The 20981-nt window shown below is 32.9% G+C and overlaps 1 protein-coding gene across 1 annotated transcript in view; it reads left to right on the top strand.

Annotated features, from left to right (window-relative positions):
• Window positions 1–20981, top strand: part of Mrpl13 (mitochondrial ribosomal protein L13) — a 37161-nt gene extending 16180 nt beyond the window's left edge. The window contains exons 4-6 of the mRNA XM_048802403.1: window positions 2856–2942; window positions 9784–9905; window positions 20788–20981. Of these exons, the coding sequence (XP_048658360.1) occupies window positions 2856–2942; window positions 9784–9905; window positions 20788–20809 (231 nt within the window). The 3' untranslated portion in view covers window positions 20810–20981. The remainder of the gene's footprint in view (window positions 1–2855; window positions 2943–9783; window positions 9906–20787) is intronic.

Below are 20981 nucleotides of genomic sequence, written 5' to 3'. Positions count from 1 at the left end.
ACTGTCTTTCTGGATAATATCTACATTTATGAGATTACTAAAGTATTTATTACTTTATCTTTCGTTTGAGTTATATACAGGGAGAAGTGCTAACCCATATATCAATCTTCAATATGAATAAAACCAAACTTTCTATTTGTTTTACAATTTATTTTTCCTTTTGAAATTCTCAATAAACCTGGCATTTAAACTATACTCTGGATAGAGAGAGTGTTTTCCATTTTTATGGACTATTTTAGCTTTTTTATTTAAATACATTCATAAATGAGCAAGAGTGTTAGACTCTGAAGATATTCTATTTTATTACCCCAAAATAGTGAATACACACACACACACACACACACACACACACAATCATTTGTTTGTAGTACTGCCCAAAATTTTCTTGGTTAAGTGTAGGGGAGGATTATTTTACTATAATGATGCCTGACATACCATTTACAAGTTCTATGTTTTACTGTTTTGTATCATTCATATCTATTTTATGAAAATGTGCTTAGAGGTTGCTTCTTGAAGAATACTTAATATTCCACTCCATAACTAGTATTTTTAGACTATTACAGGTCATTGTAGTCTATTAATTTGACTTACATTTAAAGTGTTAAAATTTTGTTATAAAGGCTACTAATATATATACCATGTCTTACAACAAATTACAGTTTTATTCCTTTATAAATATTTTTAAGCTTAAAATTTAGTTTCTGCTTCATTCAGGCATATTAGCTATACACTAGGAGGCAGTATAGTCCAACTTTTGACATTGAATAACATTAGTAGAAATTGTTTCAAATCATTTTTATGGACAAAAATTGAAATGCATTGAAGAATAATGAAGATTAGAAAATATTTCAGGGTTAAATTCATTTGCATTATTACTTCATAAAAGTTTTTTTGTTTGTTTTTTCTCTTGTATTTTGAAAAAAAAAATTACTTGTTAAGGAAGAGGTCACTCATCTTACTTCCAGTTCAAACACTGTGTTTGTCTCAAACAATAAACTCTGCTGGTAGCTATAATTTGTAATCAGCATTGGTTTATAAAAAGGAGGATCTCATGAAAATAGAAGGACAACAGTGGATTAGAGGAATGGAATCTAGGGGAAAGGATAGAAAATGAACAGTAAAATGAAACTGAGTGTGCTATGTGCATTTATGAATATATCACAATAAACCACACTTTTGTTTGGTTTATAATCGCCAGTTTTTTAAAAAGTAAATAAATAGAATATCAGTAGACGGAGGGTATGAAGGAGGAGGAGGGGAGGGAAAAGGGAAGTTCTGGGTAATGAAATGGAGCAAATTATGTTATATGGATGTATGAATATGTCACAGTGAAATCCATCTGTTTATATATAATTATAATAAACTAATAAAAATGTTTTTAAAATATTAACTTGTTAATTCAGATAAATACAACAAAATTTTACGATCATGAAAACCAAATGTCATATAACTTTACCAATACAATTACTATTATAAAGATATTCAGAGGATTTAGCAACTTGCTTATCCAGAAAAGATGCTGAGTAGTCTTAACATTTTGAGTTGTACTTACGACTTTTAAAAGATGAAAAAAATTTAAAAAGTAATATCTAGATCAGTGCTTTCCAATAGAAATTCCCACCATGGTGGGAACCGTTCTGTTCACATTGTCAAGTATGGTAGCCACTAACCACTGGTGGCACTTGTCCAAAGCTTCTGTGTTGGAGGAAATGAATTTTTAATTGCTTTTAACAGTATAAATCTACATTGAATTCTCTAGAACATAAAGTATTAACAGCACTAACAGAAAACATGTATGATATGCCATTAGCTTCAGTCTGTACTAAGGCTTTGTCGTCTGATTTGATGAGAGAAGAAAGGGAATAAGAAATTCTCATACAATGCAACTAAATTCTAACATGTATTTAGTGCATTAACACACATAAAATTATACTCTTGAAATATAAATATAAATGATAAAAATCAATTTAGCACTCCAAAAGTCTCTATCAGCACTTTCATGAAGAGCTTGCAGTATATTTGTATACTACAAATATTTGTATATAGGAGGCCCCCAGGAGATTGTGGCTTAAAGGGTGAGGCCTTTTCTATACCAAATACACATAAAATCACATTCAGACCAACAAAGAGAATAACTTAAAAGGGGGGAAATAAATCATGGAAAAGTTAGTTTGCCATCTTGGGAACTGGTATGGAAGGGAAAGGGACTTTGTCATCTTGATAGGTTACAGAGATGATCGCAGGTACTATGTGTCTGTTCTGGGAATGAAACTGGTTGGTTTGAATTCCTGTACCACCATTTGTTAGATATATAAAATTGGAGAATCTCTTTATTTTCACTATTTGTTTTCTTATCTGTAAAATGAAACTAATTATAATGCCTACTTCACAACATCATAAATAAGATTTAAAAGATAATACACTGACCACTGTACATATAGTAACTTTTCAACTAATGTTAAGCATGATTTTTTTTTTCAATTTAACCATTTATTTAATTGCTGCCAAGATTAAAGTCCTCTAACTTGTGTGATAGATTACTTGAGCCATGGGTTCTTTTATAAGCTTAGAGACATTCTTATGCTGTCTAAAGTTGGCACATACATGGGTTATTTTTAATCTCTTCTCTTTGTTTTTTTCCTAAATAAACAATAAACAAATAAAGCCTAAAGAATAACGTACAAAGTAACAAGTTCCTTTTTATTTGCTTCAACATATTTACTAGGTCTGTTTCTTTTCTGTATTTATGCTGAATCTTAGCCACTAGTTTTCATCGCCATCTGTAATTGTGTTTGCTTGTTTTCTTTCCCAAGTCAGATTTTTCTTACTGAGTTCTAGGTATATCTGTTTTTCAGATTGTAAAATTAGCTATTTATGGCATGCTGCCAAAAAACCTTCACAGAAGAACAATGATGCAAAGGTTGCATCTTTTTCCAGATGAGGTAAGTCAGTGGTCTTTGGTAATGATACCTTTCCTAAACATTTTCTCTTTATTTCAAATAATTGCCATTGACTTAGTTTCAATAATTTTATCTCAACTTCTGACACATCTTTGTAATTTAATTTGTATATGTAAAGTAACTATTATTCCTATCTTAAACCATAAAGTGAGCCATGGTTGAACTAAAACTCAAAATCTTATAAGATCTGTTTTTGTTGTTGTTAGTAACTGCATTATTTTGAACAAGGAACTATGAGAGCCCCTGTTAAATTGAACTGCTCATTAATAATTTCATTAACAATGAAAAACAGTATTAACTTAGTTCACTTTCTATGTGACCAGTGGCAAACTTCCAATAAATCATGAATTAATAACTTTGTGGTTGCTAATTCTTTCCTGTGATTTAACTTTAGAATTCTTGTTCTTACTCAGAATTTACTCAACTAAAAAGTACTTGGGGAAGAAAAAGTTTTTTGTTTTGTTTTTTGGCAGTGCTGGGGATTGAACCCAGGGTCTTATGCATGCAAGCACTCTACCAACTGAGCTATATCCCCCAACCCCCGAAAAAGTATATTTTTATTTATTAAAGTAGATAATTTTCCTCAATAGTAATAATTTAGTGAAACACTAGAGGTTCTTTAATAAAATATTTTGAGTGTAAGCTCTGGAGTCAGACTGCCTGGATTTGAATTCATGTCCCATTATTTTTTGACTGTATGTACATGGACTAGTTACTTATTTCCCCTGTTTTGTAAACTGTGAAATGAACATAATACCTATTTCATAAATTTATTGTAAAGGTTATAATAATCTAATTGTAGAGTTAATATAGGGCCTGGCAGTTGCTAAGAATAGTTGCTGTCATTATAGTTGTACTGGAAAAATAATATAGAAGTTTATTACAGAATATCAAGTTATAATTGTTGTCCTTATAGTTGTACTGGAAAAATAATATAGAAGTTTATTACAGAATATCAAGTAATAGTGATTGTTCAAGCTACTTATGTTCTTTCATATAAGCTTAAGCAATGTGTAAGTAATTATTCATAGTGAGTAGATTATTCATACTTTTTAAACAGGATTGATTTATTGCCTTTGCTTTATACAAATAAGTACAGTGATTCCCCACTAGTCATTTTACCTCTGATATAACATGTTCAGGTACAGTATCATCATTTAAGGTTCACAAAAATCACAGAAATTTAAACTCCTATTTCTGATTGTACTTCACAGATTTTTTAGAATAAATATTATTAATGAATATTTATTCCATTGACAAGATAGGCTCAAGTATCAATGTTTTAAATATGTTTGGTAGTTAAGTTGAACAGTACACTACTTAAATAATAATAAATGTACCATTTTCCCTAGAAATGAACTGGTAAATGTTGAAATGAAACATTTTACCATCAAGGCCACAGGGAAACACACTTTGCACTTACTCATGGGAATACAATATGTACAACCTACTGTCATTCCGTAAATTAGGTAATCTTTGACCAAAGTGCATAAATGAAAAGATTCTCCCCTGATCCAGCGATCTCATTTATAGCAATTTATCCTAAAAATACACATGTATGAAATTATTTTTCACCTTATTTATAATGCAATAAGAAATATAAATAATGCTTATTGAGGAAAGTGGATAAACTTTGCTATATCCAGATAATTGAGTATTGTGCAATTATTTTTAAAAATAATAGGTATTTCTGAAACTCAATAAGTAACATATTCCAAGTTATATTGAGACATGAAAAACAGGTGAAAGATAATATAGACTACTCACTACCTTTTCTTTGGCTATATACATAATGTGCTTCTACACTCAGATGTACATATCTGCTTCTTTTTTTGCATAAAGAAACCAGAAAAATAAATGAGAAAATGAAGTTGGCTATTTACTGAAGTATGAATACAAAGAATTGGAAAGGAATAGGGGAGAGGATGAGATTTTTTTAAAGAATACGTTTTAGAGAATTTTTCTATTTTAGGGTTTTACCATGTTAAAATATTACATATTCAGAAAATAAAATAACCAATAGAAATGAGCATAACTAGTGACCAGTTCATGTGCTATTCTCTGCAGAAGATTATCATTTCTGTATTGTTTATGATAGTAAAATAATAGGAACAGAAATTAAGGCTTAAAAACTTAGAAGTATCAAAGGAACACAGGCAGCTTGAGGTGGTGCCCACTGACCAAATTCAGGACTTTGTGAGTCTGAAGTAAATGGTAATAATAACGGATTGCATTCATGAAAAACAAAAATCACCATGTTAGTCCAAAAATTATTTTTAAATTTATTATGATTTTTCTTCTCTTCTGAAAAAGGAAAAGTTCTTTATGGAAGAATGTCATGTAGAAAACATGGAAGGAATATTGAATTAGAAAAGCTACATTATCAGCATATTCTATAACCATTGGGTAAAAGATGGCCTAGTTTCAAAATGTTATGCTTCAGAGTACCAATTATTTTTTAAATCTTTTTTAATTAATTTTATATTTCTGACAGCAGAATACATTACAATTCTCATTACACATATAGAGCAGAATTATTCATATCTCTGGTTGTATACAAAGTAAGTTCACACTAATTTGTGTCTTCTAATATATACTTTGGATAATGATGTCCATCACATTCCATTATCATTTCTACCCCCATGCCCCTTCTCTTCCCCTCCCACCCCTTTGTCCTATCTAGAGTTCGGCTATTCCTCCCATACTCCCCGTCCCTACTCACTATGAGTCAGCCTCCTTATATCAGAACTCAAAAAGCTAAACACACAAAAAAACAAATAACCCAATCAATAAATGGGCCAAGGACCTGAACAGACACTTCTCAGAAGATGATTTACAATCAATCAGCAAATATATGAAAAAATGTTCATCATCTCTAGCAATTAGAGAAATGAAAATCAAAACTACTCTAAGATTTCATCTCACTCCAGTCAGAATGGCAGCTATCAAGAATACAAACAACAATAAATGTTGGCGAGGATGTGGAGAAAAAGATACACTCATACATTGCTGGTGGGACTGCAAATTGATATATCCAATATGGAAAGCAGTATGGAGATTTCTTGGAAAACTGGGAATGGAACCACCATTTGACCCAACTATCCCATTTCTCTGTCTGTACCCAAAGGACTTAAAAACAGCATACTGTAGAGACACAGCCACATCAATGTTTATAGCAGCTCAATTCACAATAGCTAAACTGTGGAACCAACCTAGATGCCCTCCAGTAGATGAATGGATTAAAAAATGTGGTATATATGCACAATGGAATATTACTCAGAAATAAAAAGAGAATAAAATCATGGCATTTGCAGGTAAATGGATGGAGTTGGAGAAGATAATGCTAAGCGAAGTTAGCCAATCCCAGAGTACCAATTATTTGAAAGGGAAAAGATACTTTTGCATTAATGAAGTCTGTTGGACACCACGGTAACCAAGTGATCCGATGTATTCTTTGAAATGGGACAAACTGACAGCATGTGCCTCTTACTGAAGATTCAATATAAACTATATAACATTCGCAAAAAATGCTTAGCCTGAATCTTATTATAACAAAACAATCAGAAAAATCCCAATTCAAGACATTCTGAAACATAATTGACCTGAACTCTTTAAAATGCCAATTTCTTTTTTATGCTTTTATTTTTTTATTATTTTTTTAATTCACATATGACAGTGGAATACATTACAATTCTTTTTTTAAAAAAATATTAGTTGTCAATGGATCTTTATTTACATGTGGTGCTGAGAATCAAACCCAGTGCCTCACACATGCTAGGCAAGCACTCTACCACTGATCTATAACCCCAGCCCCATTACAATTCTTATTATACAGTTAGAGCACAATTTTTCATATCTCTGGTTGCTAATTTCTTGAAGAAAAATGATAGGGCAACTCTTCAGATTAGAGAGTAGGTAGAAAAGTAAACAATAGAATAACTAAATGAAGCATATAATCCTTGACTAGCTCTTGGATTGGCAAAAAGTTATATAAGACAATATTAGACCAATTTGGGAAGTTAGAATATATGCTATGTATTACATTAAAAAAACTTTTTCATTGATGTTTATTTTCCTGAATATGAAATTGTAACATGGTTGTATGGGAAACTATCCTTATATTTAGGAGATACATGCTGAAATATTTAGGGTTGAAGAATTTGCAAAGTACTCTTAAGTTACTTTCAGGTACATAAAATTTATGGATTACGCTCTATGTGTAGATTCAAGGAGGCACTTCTCTCTCTTCCTGGTTTTACATGTAATGCCTAATTAACAACTTTAATTCCTCATTTTACATCAATCTTATCCATTCTTTGATAATTTTATCCATTTCTGTAATAGTGAGGAAATTTGAAAAGCTTATTTCAGTAAAAATTCCATTCTGTTCTGCAAACATTTATTAGGAATCCACTGTGTTCTAGTTTCTGTGCTGAGTGAGCACCTGACAACTTTAGAATTTATCTTTACAAATGATCTAGGGATTTTGTAAATATCTTCCCATCGAAGTATGAGATATTCACAAATTTTCATAAATATAAAGCCAACATGTAGCCTCCCCTTATATAAGTCAAAACTGAATGTTGTTTAACAATATTTCACATACCCAGGCATTCTCTACTTTTCTGCAAACTTTTCTTGCATTACTGAGAAATAATGATAGTAAGAGAAGGGATATCAATATTGTTATAATAGTTTTTAGTAAAGAAACATCATTAATATCTGTTGTTTTCTCCCGCTAATAGTTACCCAGCCTATGAAAATCATAATTTTAAAAAACCATTTTAAATGTTAAATATTAAAATTTTTGTTATAGTATGTTTTAGAACAGGCTTACAACACAGTAGAGCTCAGATTTTGGGGGTGGGGGAATACTGTGGATTGACCTCATGAGCACTTGCCCACTGAGCCAAATCCTCAGCCCTTTTTTATATTTTATTTAGAGACAGGCTCTCATTTACTCAGGACCTCAATAAGTTGCTGAGGCTGGCTTTAAACTCATGATCATCCTGTCTCAGCCTCTCGGGCCGCTGGGATTATAGATGTGCACCACCACGCCCAGAAAACTCTATGATTCTAAAGCTATTATAAAATTTTATTCTGACTCTCATTATATTCATTAGTCAGAACTATCTTATTTGATGTCATGTCCTTGGCTAGATATTTGATTTCCAGTTGTAATAATGTTCTCTTCGGAGAGTTGTAATGTACTGTGTGGTACTCCCTTTTTTGAAAATTTCTAGGCACACACAATTAAAAAAAGGAAATTGTCTATTCTCCTTGTGGAAAGGCTCATAAAATATTTCCATGTTGATATCTTACCATTATTTCAATAGTCTCATAGAAATTAATTTATCCATCTAGTCTCACAATATATTTCCCTTTGGTAGTTGCTTTATTTTTGTGTCATGGGTACAATGTGAATGTTAATTCCTTTAGTTACTATGTTTGTTAGTCAACTTTCTGTTACTTTAACAAAATACCTGAGATAATTAACTTATAAAGAGAAAAGATTTAGTTAACTCATGGTTTTAAAGGTTCCTGCCCCTAATCAGTTGAACCCATTGCTTTCAGGCCTTGGTGGCATACCAGCAGGCAATGATAGGGAGCACATGACAGAGCAAACTATTTACCTCATCTCATGACCAAGAAGCAAAGAGGAAGACACTGAGGTCCCATAATTCCCTTTCAGGGGACACCCACAATGACCTAGGGACCTCCCAATAGGCCCCATCTCCTATAGGTTCCACCACTTCCCTCTCAAGCCACCCTGGGGACCCAAGCTTTTTACACATGGGCTTTTGGAGAACCCCTGGCAGTTACCTATTCATTTTAATATTATTCCCTTTATGTAGTCTGTCCAATTCCTATGATTCCTTTTTTTATAATATCTCTTAGTTGATATACTTTATTCTTTAGTTGACTTTTTATTCCCCAAATTCAGTCTTTTTTTTTATGTCTTACTTTGGTTACTAGAATAGCTGTTGACCTCTTTTCCTTGTCTTCTGCTTTTCCCCACTGCAGTCCATTCTGCCTACTATTGTCAGGCCAGTTTCCCATCTTTTCTCTTCGTTTTTATGAGCATGTGGGCATAGACGGGAAGTAGTTCTGCACAGAGGAAATGCCACTAAGAAAGGCAGTGCAGTTGAGTTCAACCAGTGCATGAAAGATGAGGAGTGGTTAAGTCAGAAACTTCCAGAGTATGGGGAGAAGTGAGGTCAGAGGCAAGCTAAGAGCAAGGATGCTGCTTTAGTTGAGGAAGTTTAGTGAGGGAGTTAGAGCTCCCTCATGATAAACTTAAGCTTGAGAGGTGACTTTTTGAGAAGAGTAAACCTTTAGAAGTCATGATCTCTGATTTTTCTTTATATATTCAGCACCAAACATAATTTCTGGTTCATAAAAAAAGTTCAGTAAATGTTTCTTTGATAAATAAACAGCCTAAAGATCCAGCAGATTTTAATTTTCAAATGGCAATAACATGAAGTGCAAATTGAAAGGTAGTGGCACTGGATACAGTAGACCCAACACATCCACTCATCAGATGAGAAAGCATGAGAATGAACTAAGGCAGCACCTTCCTGTAATTGAAAAGGGAGGTAAATTAAATTATGTATTTTATAGACAAAGTAAAGCATATTGTTGTAATACAATTACTTATATCACTGGTCCATTTTGCTTTTCAGAGATTTAGACAATGAGTTTTAAGATTATATTGTTCTCATCCTATAAACATCTTTTGCATATTTTCTAGTACTAAGTATTATTAACTTATTATTAAGAAAGATGTTTTAAGAAAATTAAGCCTTAGATGTGTTTAACATAGGATATTCCAGAAGATATTCTTAAGAATTTAGTGGAAGAGCTGCCTCAGCCTCGGAAAATTCCAAAACGTCTAGATGAATACACCCCGGAAGAAGTAGAGGCTTTCCCGAGAGTATGGTCTCCGTAAGTGTCTTTTTTCCTTTCTTCTTTTTTTTATTTTTGAAGTTGAACTTGGTACCCTTGTTGTCTTCAGATAAATGATAAGATCTTTTAGGGTAGGAAGAGCCAATTCATGTTTTTACTCCCTTGAGAACTCAGCAGCTACTACTTGCAAATAACCTCCAGATGTTAGATGTCAGAATCCTGACCATCTTTATAGGTAAGTGCAAGGATGATGTCAGGTATTTCATTTGGGATCTCCCCACCTGGATAGACTGTAGTCTTTTGGAATGATAAATGCATTGTCATCAACCTAAAACGAAGGAATTCTGTTTTTCTTATTGCTTCTTAAGCCAAGAATATCATCTAATGAAAAGTCATTAATTCTGGAATTTTAGTCTTGATCCAAATAGAAAAATAAAATCTTTTTCCTCTCTTCCATACAATTTTCTCTATCTAAAATCCATAAAGCTGCTAAGATTTGACAGGCTATCTCCCATCTAATTGTTTCCAGGCTTCTTTGCCTGGGATATACAGACGATGCAGCTCTAAATGTCACTCCTCAAACAGTGCTTCCTGTAGTGTTTAAACTGGTTTAGTCTCCTCATTATAGGGTCTCATTGTATACTTTACTTTTCATTTGCTGTGTTTATTCTAATGTAATCAAATATTTGTGTGATTTTCTGCTTAATGTCTAGATTTCATGAGAGAACTACATGCTTGTCTTCTTCAGCTCTGATTACTGTACCCTACACGTTAAGTATCTCTGATTACTGGACTCAACAAATATTTGTTGAATGGATTAATGCCGATACAGAATCTCCATTATCAGCTTTTATAAGTGAAGTTAGAAAAGAATATCTAGAAGATATGAAGTAAAACACACTTTATTTTTTCATAGTATAGAATAATATATTTAATATATATTTATGTATAATATATATTTAATAATAATATATTTCCCTATATAGAAAATCTCATTTGTTTATATTCATATGTATTATTTATCACTGCATAAATAGCAATAAAAATAACAAGGTGGTCAGGCACAGTGGCACATGCCTATAATCCCAGTGGCTCAGTAGGCTGAGGCAAGAGGATTGCAAATTCAAAGCCAACCTCAGCAACAGCGAGGTGTCAAGCAACTCCGTGAGACCCTGTCTCTAAATAAAATAGACTCAGTGGTTGAGTGCCCCTGAGTTCAATCCCTGGTACCAAAAATAAATAAATAACTAATAAAACATTTACAGTGTGCTTAACATGGATTAACAACCTGTTTCTGAGCAAATTTGTGAACATTATATTACAATTTTTATCCCTGTTTTTTATGAAGGAAAAAATATTGGCATAGAAGATAAAGTAATGCCTAAAATGATGTAATTGTGAGTGGTGGGTTAGGATTCAAGCTGAAGATGACTAGCTCCTGGGTCTTGCTTCCAGCTACTCTGCTGAGTGCTCCTTGTTAATAGTGATTATCAAATACTAAATGTGCGAAACAAGACAAAGTTTTGGTGATGTTCTAAGTACTGAACAGCTTTAAGGGTTGAGGAGGCATCATCTGGTTCAGAATTTATATCCCCAACTCTTCATACTTGGCACATTGTAGGTCCTCTGTAAGTGTTTTCATTCTGAGTCCATTTCCTTGTCTGATTCAATGTCTTCCACTGTAAAATGGAGCTAATTCATTTATTAGAGGATTGCAGTAAGGAGTGAGCTAATGTGCACAAAAATGGAGTGCCCTGGAGGTGTTCGCCAGGTTTTGTGTAGGGAATATTTTTGCTTTTACAAATTCATATTGTTTTAGCATGCTTGCTAATGTATTTTATATAAGTGCACCTAAGTTATAAGCCATTCTCAAATATTATGTTTTGATAAACTATATACTAAAAAGGAATTTAAAGTAGTTCTTGAAGTTTTGGCATGTTACCTTCCTGTAACAAATTCTGTAAATATAGGTATGTCACATATTCTTAAAGATACACCATCATAAATGAGTGTATATTCCTAGTCAAGAGGGTTGTTACGCCTTTTTTTTAACTAGAATTACCAAAGGTGCTATTAAATATGTGACCACAATATGAACTTTGAATTTTATTTATGTATGTATGTGTGTGTGTGTGTATATATATATATGTGTGTGTGTGTGTGTGTGTGTGTGTGTGTGTGTATGTTTATATAGAGGGGGGTAGAATGCTGAAATGTGCTTTAAATCAGTTCAGTCAAAGCAGTGCAATCATATACTAAACCATTTATAACAAATTATATTTAGTGTTATTATAATCAAATGAAATCACAGCACTTATTTTACTTAGCAATTCTTGCTATGTTTTAAAACAAACTGAAAGGTGACTGTTCATTATGTTAATAGAATTAGGAAGGGCTTTTAGAGACTTTTAGACAAACTTAGAGCTACTTGATGCATTTTTAGTTACTTCCCCAGGAATGAGTTTTCCTGTCCTTTCTTTTCATTCCAGAGTTCCCTGTGACAGGAATATGCATTAGACACCAGGCTTTCCTTTACACTTTATTAAAGTTGTGATCTTTTCTCATTACTTGTCACACAACATATGTTAACTTGTGTTTCCAGACTAATAAAGTGGAAATACATTTACTGAAACTTAAGAGTATATCACAGTATAGGTATACTAATCATTTAATGCAAATAATTCACAATGTCATTCTCCTTGCATATTGCAGGTGTCATCAAGTCCAGTTAGCTTGTTACATGAAAATCATGTGACCAGGAAAAGAATAAGTCATTTTTGGTTCACCAAAAACCTTGTCTAAGAAATAGATGATCTTTCAGTTCAAGACTATTCAGTTGCACTTTCTGCAATAAGAAAGCTTTATAGCTGAACTTCATATAGAGTTACTGGCCACATGTGGCTCCTGAGCACTTGTACCATGGCTGGCGTGAGTGAGGAACTGAACTTTTTATTGAATGTAATTTTAATAAATTTAATTTCAGTAGACACAATGTGGTTAGCAACTTACTGGACCATATCACCTTCATTGTTTTATTATTTCCTAAAGGTCTTATACTTTAGAATTAGAATTAAAATATCTGATACACCAGGCCATTCAGTGCATTGGAAATGGAATTTCTCATTATTGGAAGGCTTGCCTTTACAGGAAGAAATATAGTTTCTCCTTCTGGAGGAACCTACTTAAAATATGCTTTTGCTCCACCCAAAATAGCTAAGCCAAAAATATAATCTTCCTTTGGAATGTACTAACTGGAATTTATTCAACATAAGTCTGATGATGAATCTGCAGAGACTTGACTGGAACACATATACCTGAATTTCACCACAAGTAAACAGACACAAAAATAGCTTGCTTTTGTTTTTTATTCCTTAGCAATAAAACTTAAAATATATTTATAATATAAATGTATACATCATCATTGGTACTTTTGTTAACTTTTGGTAAAAGGAAAGCTCATTGACTTTTCTATTAGAGGTTAGAAACTTTTGAACAACAGTAATAATTGTCAGGCTAAGCTTTGAGTCCTGTAGATGACTAATAGAATTGTTTTAATTAAAACCTACCATAGTTGAGAATTTAAATAATTTTAAGTCACTGACAAAGCTTGTATATTTGCAGCTCTAATTTTAACATATGTTGTATTTTCTTTTGCTGGTTATTAATTGTGCAGTCATTTTTAAAGTAATGGGGAAAAACAAAGAATGGAACAGATATTTATGACAAAATTATAAATAATTTCTTTAAAAGCTATTTTCCTATATGGGTAGTATTGGCCATTCATCTCACTTCTTCAGTTAGTGAATATATATTTGGCATATTAGTATTTTTTACACTTCATGAATATATGAATTTTGCAAGAAAATGTTATGAAATATCTTATTTCTCTTGGTGGTACAGAGCAGATGTGTGTTTTCCATGAGTAAGTGGTGATATGGGGATTGCACTTAGAATTTCTTTTTATGAAAGGAAAGGAAAAACAATAGGGCTGTCCTTTCATAATAGTTCACCTGCCTGAAACTGTTAACTTTTAAATGGATAACTCATTTTAATACTATCATAATTATCCCCATAACTGTTGCAATTTTGCCAACACATTACAGAACTCCAACTATCATGAAAATTATAATGCTATCACTGTAATCAAATTTTTTTATTATGTAGACTAAAAATAACAGGTTATTTAAATTTTTTATTTCCAATTTTTATGAAATTATGAGGTGAGATTTTTTTCTTAGGAAAATCTACATAGATGGGAAATCTCAAATTGCTTCTCATTATGATTTCTTACTCATTAATTCAGTAATGCTTTATTTTAAGCAAAACTCTCAACCTTTATAGAGAAACTTAAATGTGAAAAGTTTCAGTATTAATGAATGTTTGAAAATACATATTTATAATGAAAATCCATATTCCTGGTGTTTACTTTTTACAGAGTGTGTTACAGAAGTGTGCCTGCAAAGGAGAGATGGGTGGAAAAGATGAAGGTGTGAGGATGGCCATGACTGGCTCTGTAATTTTCTTTCCAGTGGTTAGGATTAGGATTAGAGTTCAATAGGCACTCCATCCAGCTAGGTAAAAGGAAAGCAGGGCTCCAGCAGCTGAGAACTGTAACCCTAGAAAAGGGCACTGTTGAGCATTCTTCAGTCTGCAGCTCTAGAAGAGAATAAGGACTTAAGGTAGTGTATGCTCCCCTAATATGAAAGCTATTAATCCTCAAAGTTTTAAGTGATGCTGAGCAAAAAATTGTACCTATGTCTTTAGAAAGCGTGCTTTAGATCAGAGAGTTAAAACACAGTAAGGAAGGATTTTTACCTTTTCCAATCCCATAAGGAGCTGGGGTCTGGACAGCTTTAAGATTTTCCATAATTTTATGCTAGTCTAGTCATGTGGCATTTTCCCAGAAGATTTAACTTAATTTGCTGCTCTTTACAGTCAGAAGTTATTAGCTGGACTTAGGGAACAAGGTTACTTTCCAACTTTCCCATCCATTTCAACCAGCTCAGCATTGGCTTAAGCCATAGACCTCAGTATTTCCAGTGCTGCTGAGTTTGCTCAAATTAGGTATTCTAAGTAGTAGTGTTCTTTGATATGAACAGGTCAAGACTGGTTGTTAAAATAAAAAAAAGGAATCTATTTAAAACAACAAAAAACAGATTATTTACAAGCCCTAGCCAATATAGATTCTGATTTTTAAAAGTGATAATTGAATGTAATGGCACTTCCTTTTCAATTTAATTAAAAAACATAATTTGAATTTTAAACATGATAAACAATCATGTGATTTTAGATTGTTTTAAAGCACAGTGTGATCAGGGTATGAGAAAGCTGAGTGCCCGATGGAAATGTGTATAAAGTGCCATCACTGAAATTTACTCTTCCCTGTCCAGCTAACACATTTAAGAACCATGTGCTGTACCAGACTGCCTGGAATGATTTATTCTACGTATTCTGTCTGTGCAATAGAAGTGACTTAAAACTCAATTAAACTGACTTTTTATTGTTTTTTCAGACTATGTCACTGTTCAGATTTTATTGTAGTCTTTTAAATGGTGTCTAGAATAACTATTATACTAACAAAGACCAGAACTAAGGGAGAAGAAAATATTTTTGAGATTTATTAAACTTAAGTTATGCCCAGTTTCTTAGATTTACAACTGAGATATGAATGCTTTTTTTTTAGAAAATAAATTATGTTAGGACTAATATATTGTCACTAATTTAACTGTAGTATAAACATTGTGCTAAATAATCTTGTTTCCTTGTATTTGCAAACTACATACATTCTTTCCACCAGTATACAATATCCACTATAATCTCTTAAAGTTTTTTTGAAGTCAAAAGATTCTTTTTAAAAATGATGCCATTTTCAGAATAATATAAATGTGTTGACCTCTATCATTTCCATATTCTAAATTTGAATCTGTGCATTTCTGCAGTGTGCCTGTTTATTTAATAGGTGTCAGGTGATGTTTTGCATAGAGACATGTGTGATAAAGGATTTACCCTACAAAACAATTACATAAGATGTGGTGTGATTTGAACAGTTAAGAGCGATTTCAAGGAAACTAGAATATTTTCTATGGCTCAGACAGGCCCTTTTGATGTATTTCCTCATTCAAAAAAAGTAATTTTTTAAAAAATTATGTTGTTTAAAGGCAATTTTCTGTTGGTGATGAATATTATTGGCCAAATAGATTGTTGCTATGGAACATTTGCTAGCTATGAAAAATACAGAAAATGAATTAAAGAAAATCTTATGTTCAATCATTCTTGGAAGATTCAAAAATCTTCCAAGTATATCCTAAGTACACATGAAAGTGGAAACTTTTACCTTTTTCTTCAAAGGTCAAAATATCTGTGTGCATATAATTAATGAATTGTATAAAATCTATTATATGTTATAGCTATATTATATATTATATATATTACATATTAATATCTCTCTGTTAGGAAACTCTCTTTCTCCTGACACTACTCTACTCCTGTAGCCATAGCAGCACCGGACCACTCAATAAATATGTGTTGAATGAAAGAATGCCTGAACAAATAGATGGAATCAAATTCTCTGTAAAAGATAGAAATTGATTTTTAATTAATTGTTATAGTTTATATTTATATTTTGGTCTTTGCTGCCTTTTTAACACTTTCTTAATAACTTCAGCTAAGGTACAATTTTTCCTTAATAGTCTGCTCTAATGCAACTGATATATATAAATTTGGATACTTTATATTACATATCTAAAGAAAGATCATGGTAATTTTGTTAAAATACAACCTGTATTTCTGCTGAGGAGTAAATTTTTATGATTTTCATCAAACCCATAAAAATAAGTAGGCATTAGCTTTCTGTAAAGGATTTGAAATCTCTCTCCAAAGATTACCTAAGATCACTTTAAGAATGCTATTACCATTAACAAATACATTAACATTGCATAATGCCTTTTAAAAGTTGATAATTGGTTATTTCCATTGAAAGAGTTACAGAGAATTAGGACAAAAGTAGAATACAAATTCACCTATCATCCCTCTGGCAGAAATTCAAGTCATTTTAGTAAAGTTTCAGATATTTAAGCAGATGAAAAGCAGCACAATGGATGCCAGATTTTTTGCCTTAAAAATTACTTAATGTTATAAAGAGATTAGGCAGATTTCAGGACAGAATAGGATAGATATGTAAGCAAGATAATCTGATAATTCAATTCTAGTTACTTATTTACCACAGGAATCCCCATCTTTTAAAGAACCTAAATATAGTGAAATTTACTTGATATTAAAGGTACTTAGACTACAATTTAATCTCTCTTTGATGATGGACACCAAAGAAATTTCAGTAGCCAGCCTTATTATAGGTTATTATCACTAAGATATGTATTGTATCAGAAAAACACAATACTGTCTGTGAATATAGTCCTCTGTTAGTAAAGAGCCAGGAAAGATACTTTATCTCAAATGGAGTCACCTCTAGCTGAGGAAGCCTGTTGCCTTCTGTTAGGCACAGCAGAGTGTTAAAAATTGACTTTCTGAAGTGCTTATTTTATTTTCAAACTTTGTCAAGAAATTGTTTCCTTCTGTCACCAAGGAGCTCTGTCCGAGCTTAACCCTTGCTAGAGAGTGAGGGACATGAACCAGCATTTTGTCGTGTGGAACATGTTAGGAATACAGAACCATGAACCTGCTGCAGAACAAATGAAATCAGAGATACGTTTTTACTTGATCTCTGTGCCCACTCAAGTTTGAGAAACATCAAAGAAAATAGCTCTTCCATCACTTTTTTATATTATCATAGGTTTTCTTCTTTTAGTGGAAGGGAGTAAGCAGTGCAAATAAGTTTTATGTGTGCTTACTTTTGTGTTTGAAACAGAAAAAGAGAGTCATTTTTAGTGCAAACCTCTTTTCCCCACATGGGAACCTTCTTGAAGTCATATGATGATGTTAATTGCCTCCACTACGAAAGGATGTTTCTAGCCATACTAGTGTCTAGAATCTAGTCCAATGGCCATGACACTGTCCACCCCCCATCCTCTCCTTGAGAGCAAGCTAATTATCAGGAAAAAAAACCTGATTATGTGTCAGGAGGAAGAGGAAAGGATGGATTTGTAAACAAAGTGGCATAACAAAGGCAGTAGCTATGCAGCATGACAGGTTACCAGGCATCCACACTCTGCCAAGCACTATGCTTGTTGCTGGGAATGTAAGATCAATCATGATGGTACTCTGTCACCAAAGGAACTGGCAGCCTAATAGGAGTCAAATGGAATAAAATGGCCCTTGCAAGCACTGGAATCACATGATCTGCCATCAAATCCCTGCCATCTTCTTCCTAGCTCTGTATCATTAACAAATTACTGAGCCACTCAGCCTCAGTTTTGTCAGTGCAAAGTCAGTTTAATAGCAATGTCTTTCTTTCAAAGTGGTTGTGAGGATAAAGTAAAATAATTAACCTGAAGTAGTTGCTACACTTCGTGACACCTAATAAACATTCGGCACAAGTAAGTAAAAGCAAGTATAATTTAAGAAACACTGTGGTAGAAGTACACAAGAAATTTTCTGGGAATCACAGACAAAGGAGGCCTGCCTGGCTTAGAGAGGGAAAGTAGGGAAAAGCTTGCCAGAAGATGTAACCTTTGGGGTGAATTTTGAAAGATGACTAGTCAAGTTTGCCAGCAGAGAAAAGATAAGAGATTCCAAGCAGAGGACATTTCAAGTACCCAAGTCAAATCCAGCACTGCGGAGGTTTTTATCTGTGAAATAGCAGGCAGTGTGGAGGGACTGGGGTGCAGAAAGACAGGATATAATAAGAATGACTCAGAGAGGTTAGCTGAGGCCATGTCACGGATTATATGTTTAATTCTGGAGAAGTTGAACTGTGCTAAGACAAGAGAGGGCCTTTGACAGTTTAAAGCAAAGTCACATGATATGGAGAAGTGAGATGGAAGACAAGGAATCTGTTAGAGATTTATTCCTCCCTGTCATAGTTCTCTTAAATGTCAAACTCAAATTTCTAGCTGCTTACTATGTCCAGATTCCATCATGCTCAAAATCAATCCTGTCCCCTATCCTGAAAAATAGCACAGCCATTCACTGAGTTCTTCAAGCTGAAAATTAGTAATTGTCTTTGAATCCTTACCTTCTAGTAGCTCCTTCTTCCCTCACCTCCCTGGCCTTTCCCCCCCTCCCCCTTTCCACCCACCCTGTAGACCAACTGTTGCTCTCTGCTTCCAAAATTCTGAACCTGACCTTTCTTCTCACTCACTACTGCCATAGCCCTAACAGAACCCTCATCTCCATCCCCCTCACTTCCTCTTAAAAAAAAATATCTGCTTGTAACAAATCAAGGCTTCAACCAGCTCCACTTGCCTTGGGGTCAGTATCCACATGCCCTTATCTAGCAGATTACACACTTCTTCCACATTTCTAATTCTGCTTCTAAATTCTACTAAAAGGTGGTATCATCATTTCATTTTGACTTAAGAAATTAACCTCTGTTGTGGAAACAACTAGTGACTGACCAAACACATTTAATTTTATTGAGTGGAATTGCAGAGATTTCTTGTGGGAAATTAGCTCAGAAGATTTCTTTCCAGTTGCATCACCACCAGCTCCTTTGTAATTATGTGAACCAGCTGGATAAAAGAATAAATTGCTTCTTCAAATGTACTGGTGTCATTTAACTAGGAGCTGCTTTCGTTGTATTGAGTCAAATAGCAAAGGTTAAATGGGTACACATTGGGGCCACTTTTAGCTATCCTATCCCATTTTCATTTCTCAGACTTTGGTTGCAGTTTTTACATTTGGAAAGAGATTTCAAAAATACAGTGACAAAACGCTGCAGTTATCTCTTGTTATAGATGGCTGATATGGTAAAGCATACCTGGCTCACTTCCCAGATCAGTGCCTGTGGTCCTCAGCTTAACAATAAAACAATTTCAAATTAATATAGCTTTTTTACTGAGCCAGTAGACAGTGGTCTTCTTAGCTGGGCTATCTGATAGCTTATGAGTATTCCATTTAAGAAAATATACTATAAATGTGGAAATGGAATAGATAAGTCATTTCAGGGCAAACAGAGTATATCTACTTTTTAAAAGAACTCAAATTAAGATATTTTTATAGTTGTTTCAAAAATATCTATTTAATGTAAATGTTACTGTTCTCCTTCAGAAAATTCTATGAGAGCTTAGTAACTACAAATACCCAACTGAAAGACAACAGAACACTTTAAATTTGGGGACAATTTATAATTTCTTATTCTTCCTTTTCTCTGTTATGATTCTGTTCTTTGTTTTATCTATTGTTAGATTTAACACTTTCCTAATTTTCCTTGTTTTAATGTGTTCTGAAGGAAGTGACTCTCAGGTTTCTATTATAAAGTATATAATACTTATATACTTTACTGTAAGTACATAAATGAGGGAAAATCAATTATACATTTGTAAAAATATCAAAGGCCTGGTGTTTAGATATTCATGTTGTTTATGTATCATAATGAAAATTAAATCTAGCAAATGATAAAATAATATAAATAGGGAAATTGCACATTTAAAATCTGCATTTGTATGGCAAATCTATTTTTTATGTGATTTTAAACTCCTGAAGATTACAGTGAGAAGAGTTTAATGAGAAACTGTTCAAAAGTGGAGCAGAGGTTGTAAATTATTCAGTAACTATATATATACATAGGCACAAGTTGACCATGTGTTTTCAAAAGAACTTCAGATTGTCACTTAAATTTTCTATTTTGTGATGTTTTGGCTTTAGTGTTTTTTAACCATATATTTAGATGCAATATTTGTAGAATTTTTCAATGAATCGTTGCTTTCATTGTAAATTGGAGAAATAATCTCCCTTCCTTAGTTAGAAAAAATAACAATTCATGAAGAAATGAATGTTGATTTTTTTTTTTTTTAATGTCTTTCAGGCCTGAAGATTATCGGATCTAGGAGAAGGAAAATTACAGTGAAGTGATTTAGGCTTCTTCCTGATAAGTTTCTCTGCCTTAGAACAGTGAAACAACTGCTTCAGGAAACTGCACTAAGACTCGTTATTTTATGAATTGTTTCATTATGTAATGATTGAAATAAAACTGCTTCCTGGTAGGAAGTACCAAAACAA

This window comes from Marmota marmota, unplaced genomic scaffold (assembly GCF_001458135.2).
Source record: "Marmota marmota marmota unplaced genomic scaffold, marMar, whole genome shotgun sequence".
Classification (NCBI taxonomy): Eukaryota; Metazoa; Chordata; class Mammalia; order Rodentia; family Sciuridae; genus Marmota; species Marmota marmota.
This window is presented reverse-complemented; position numbering and strand designations above follow the sequence as displayed.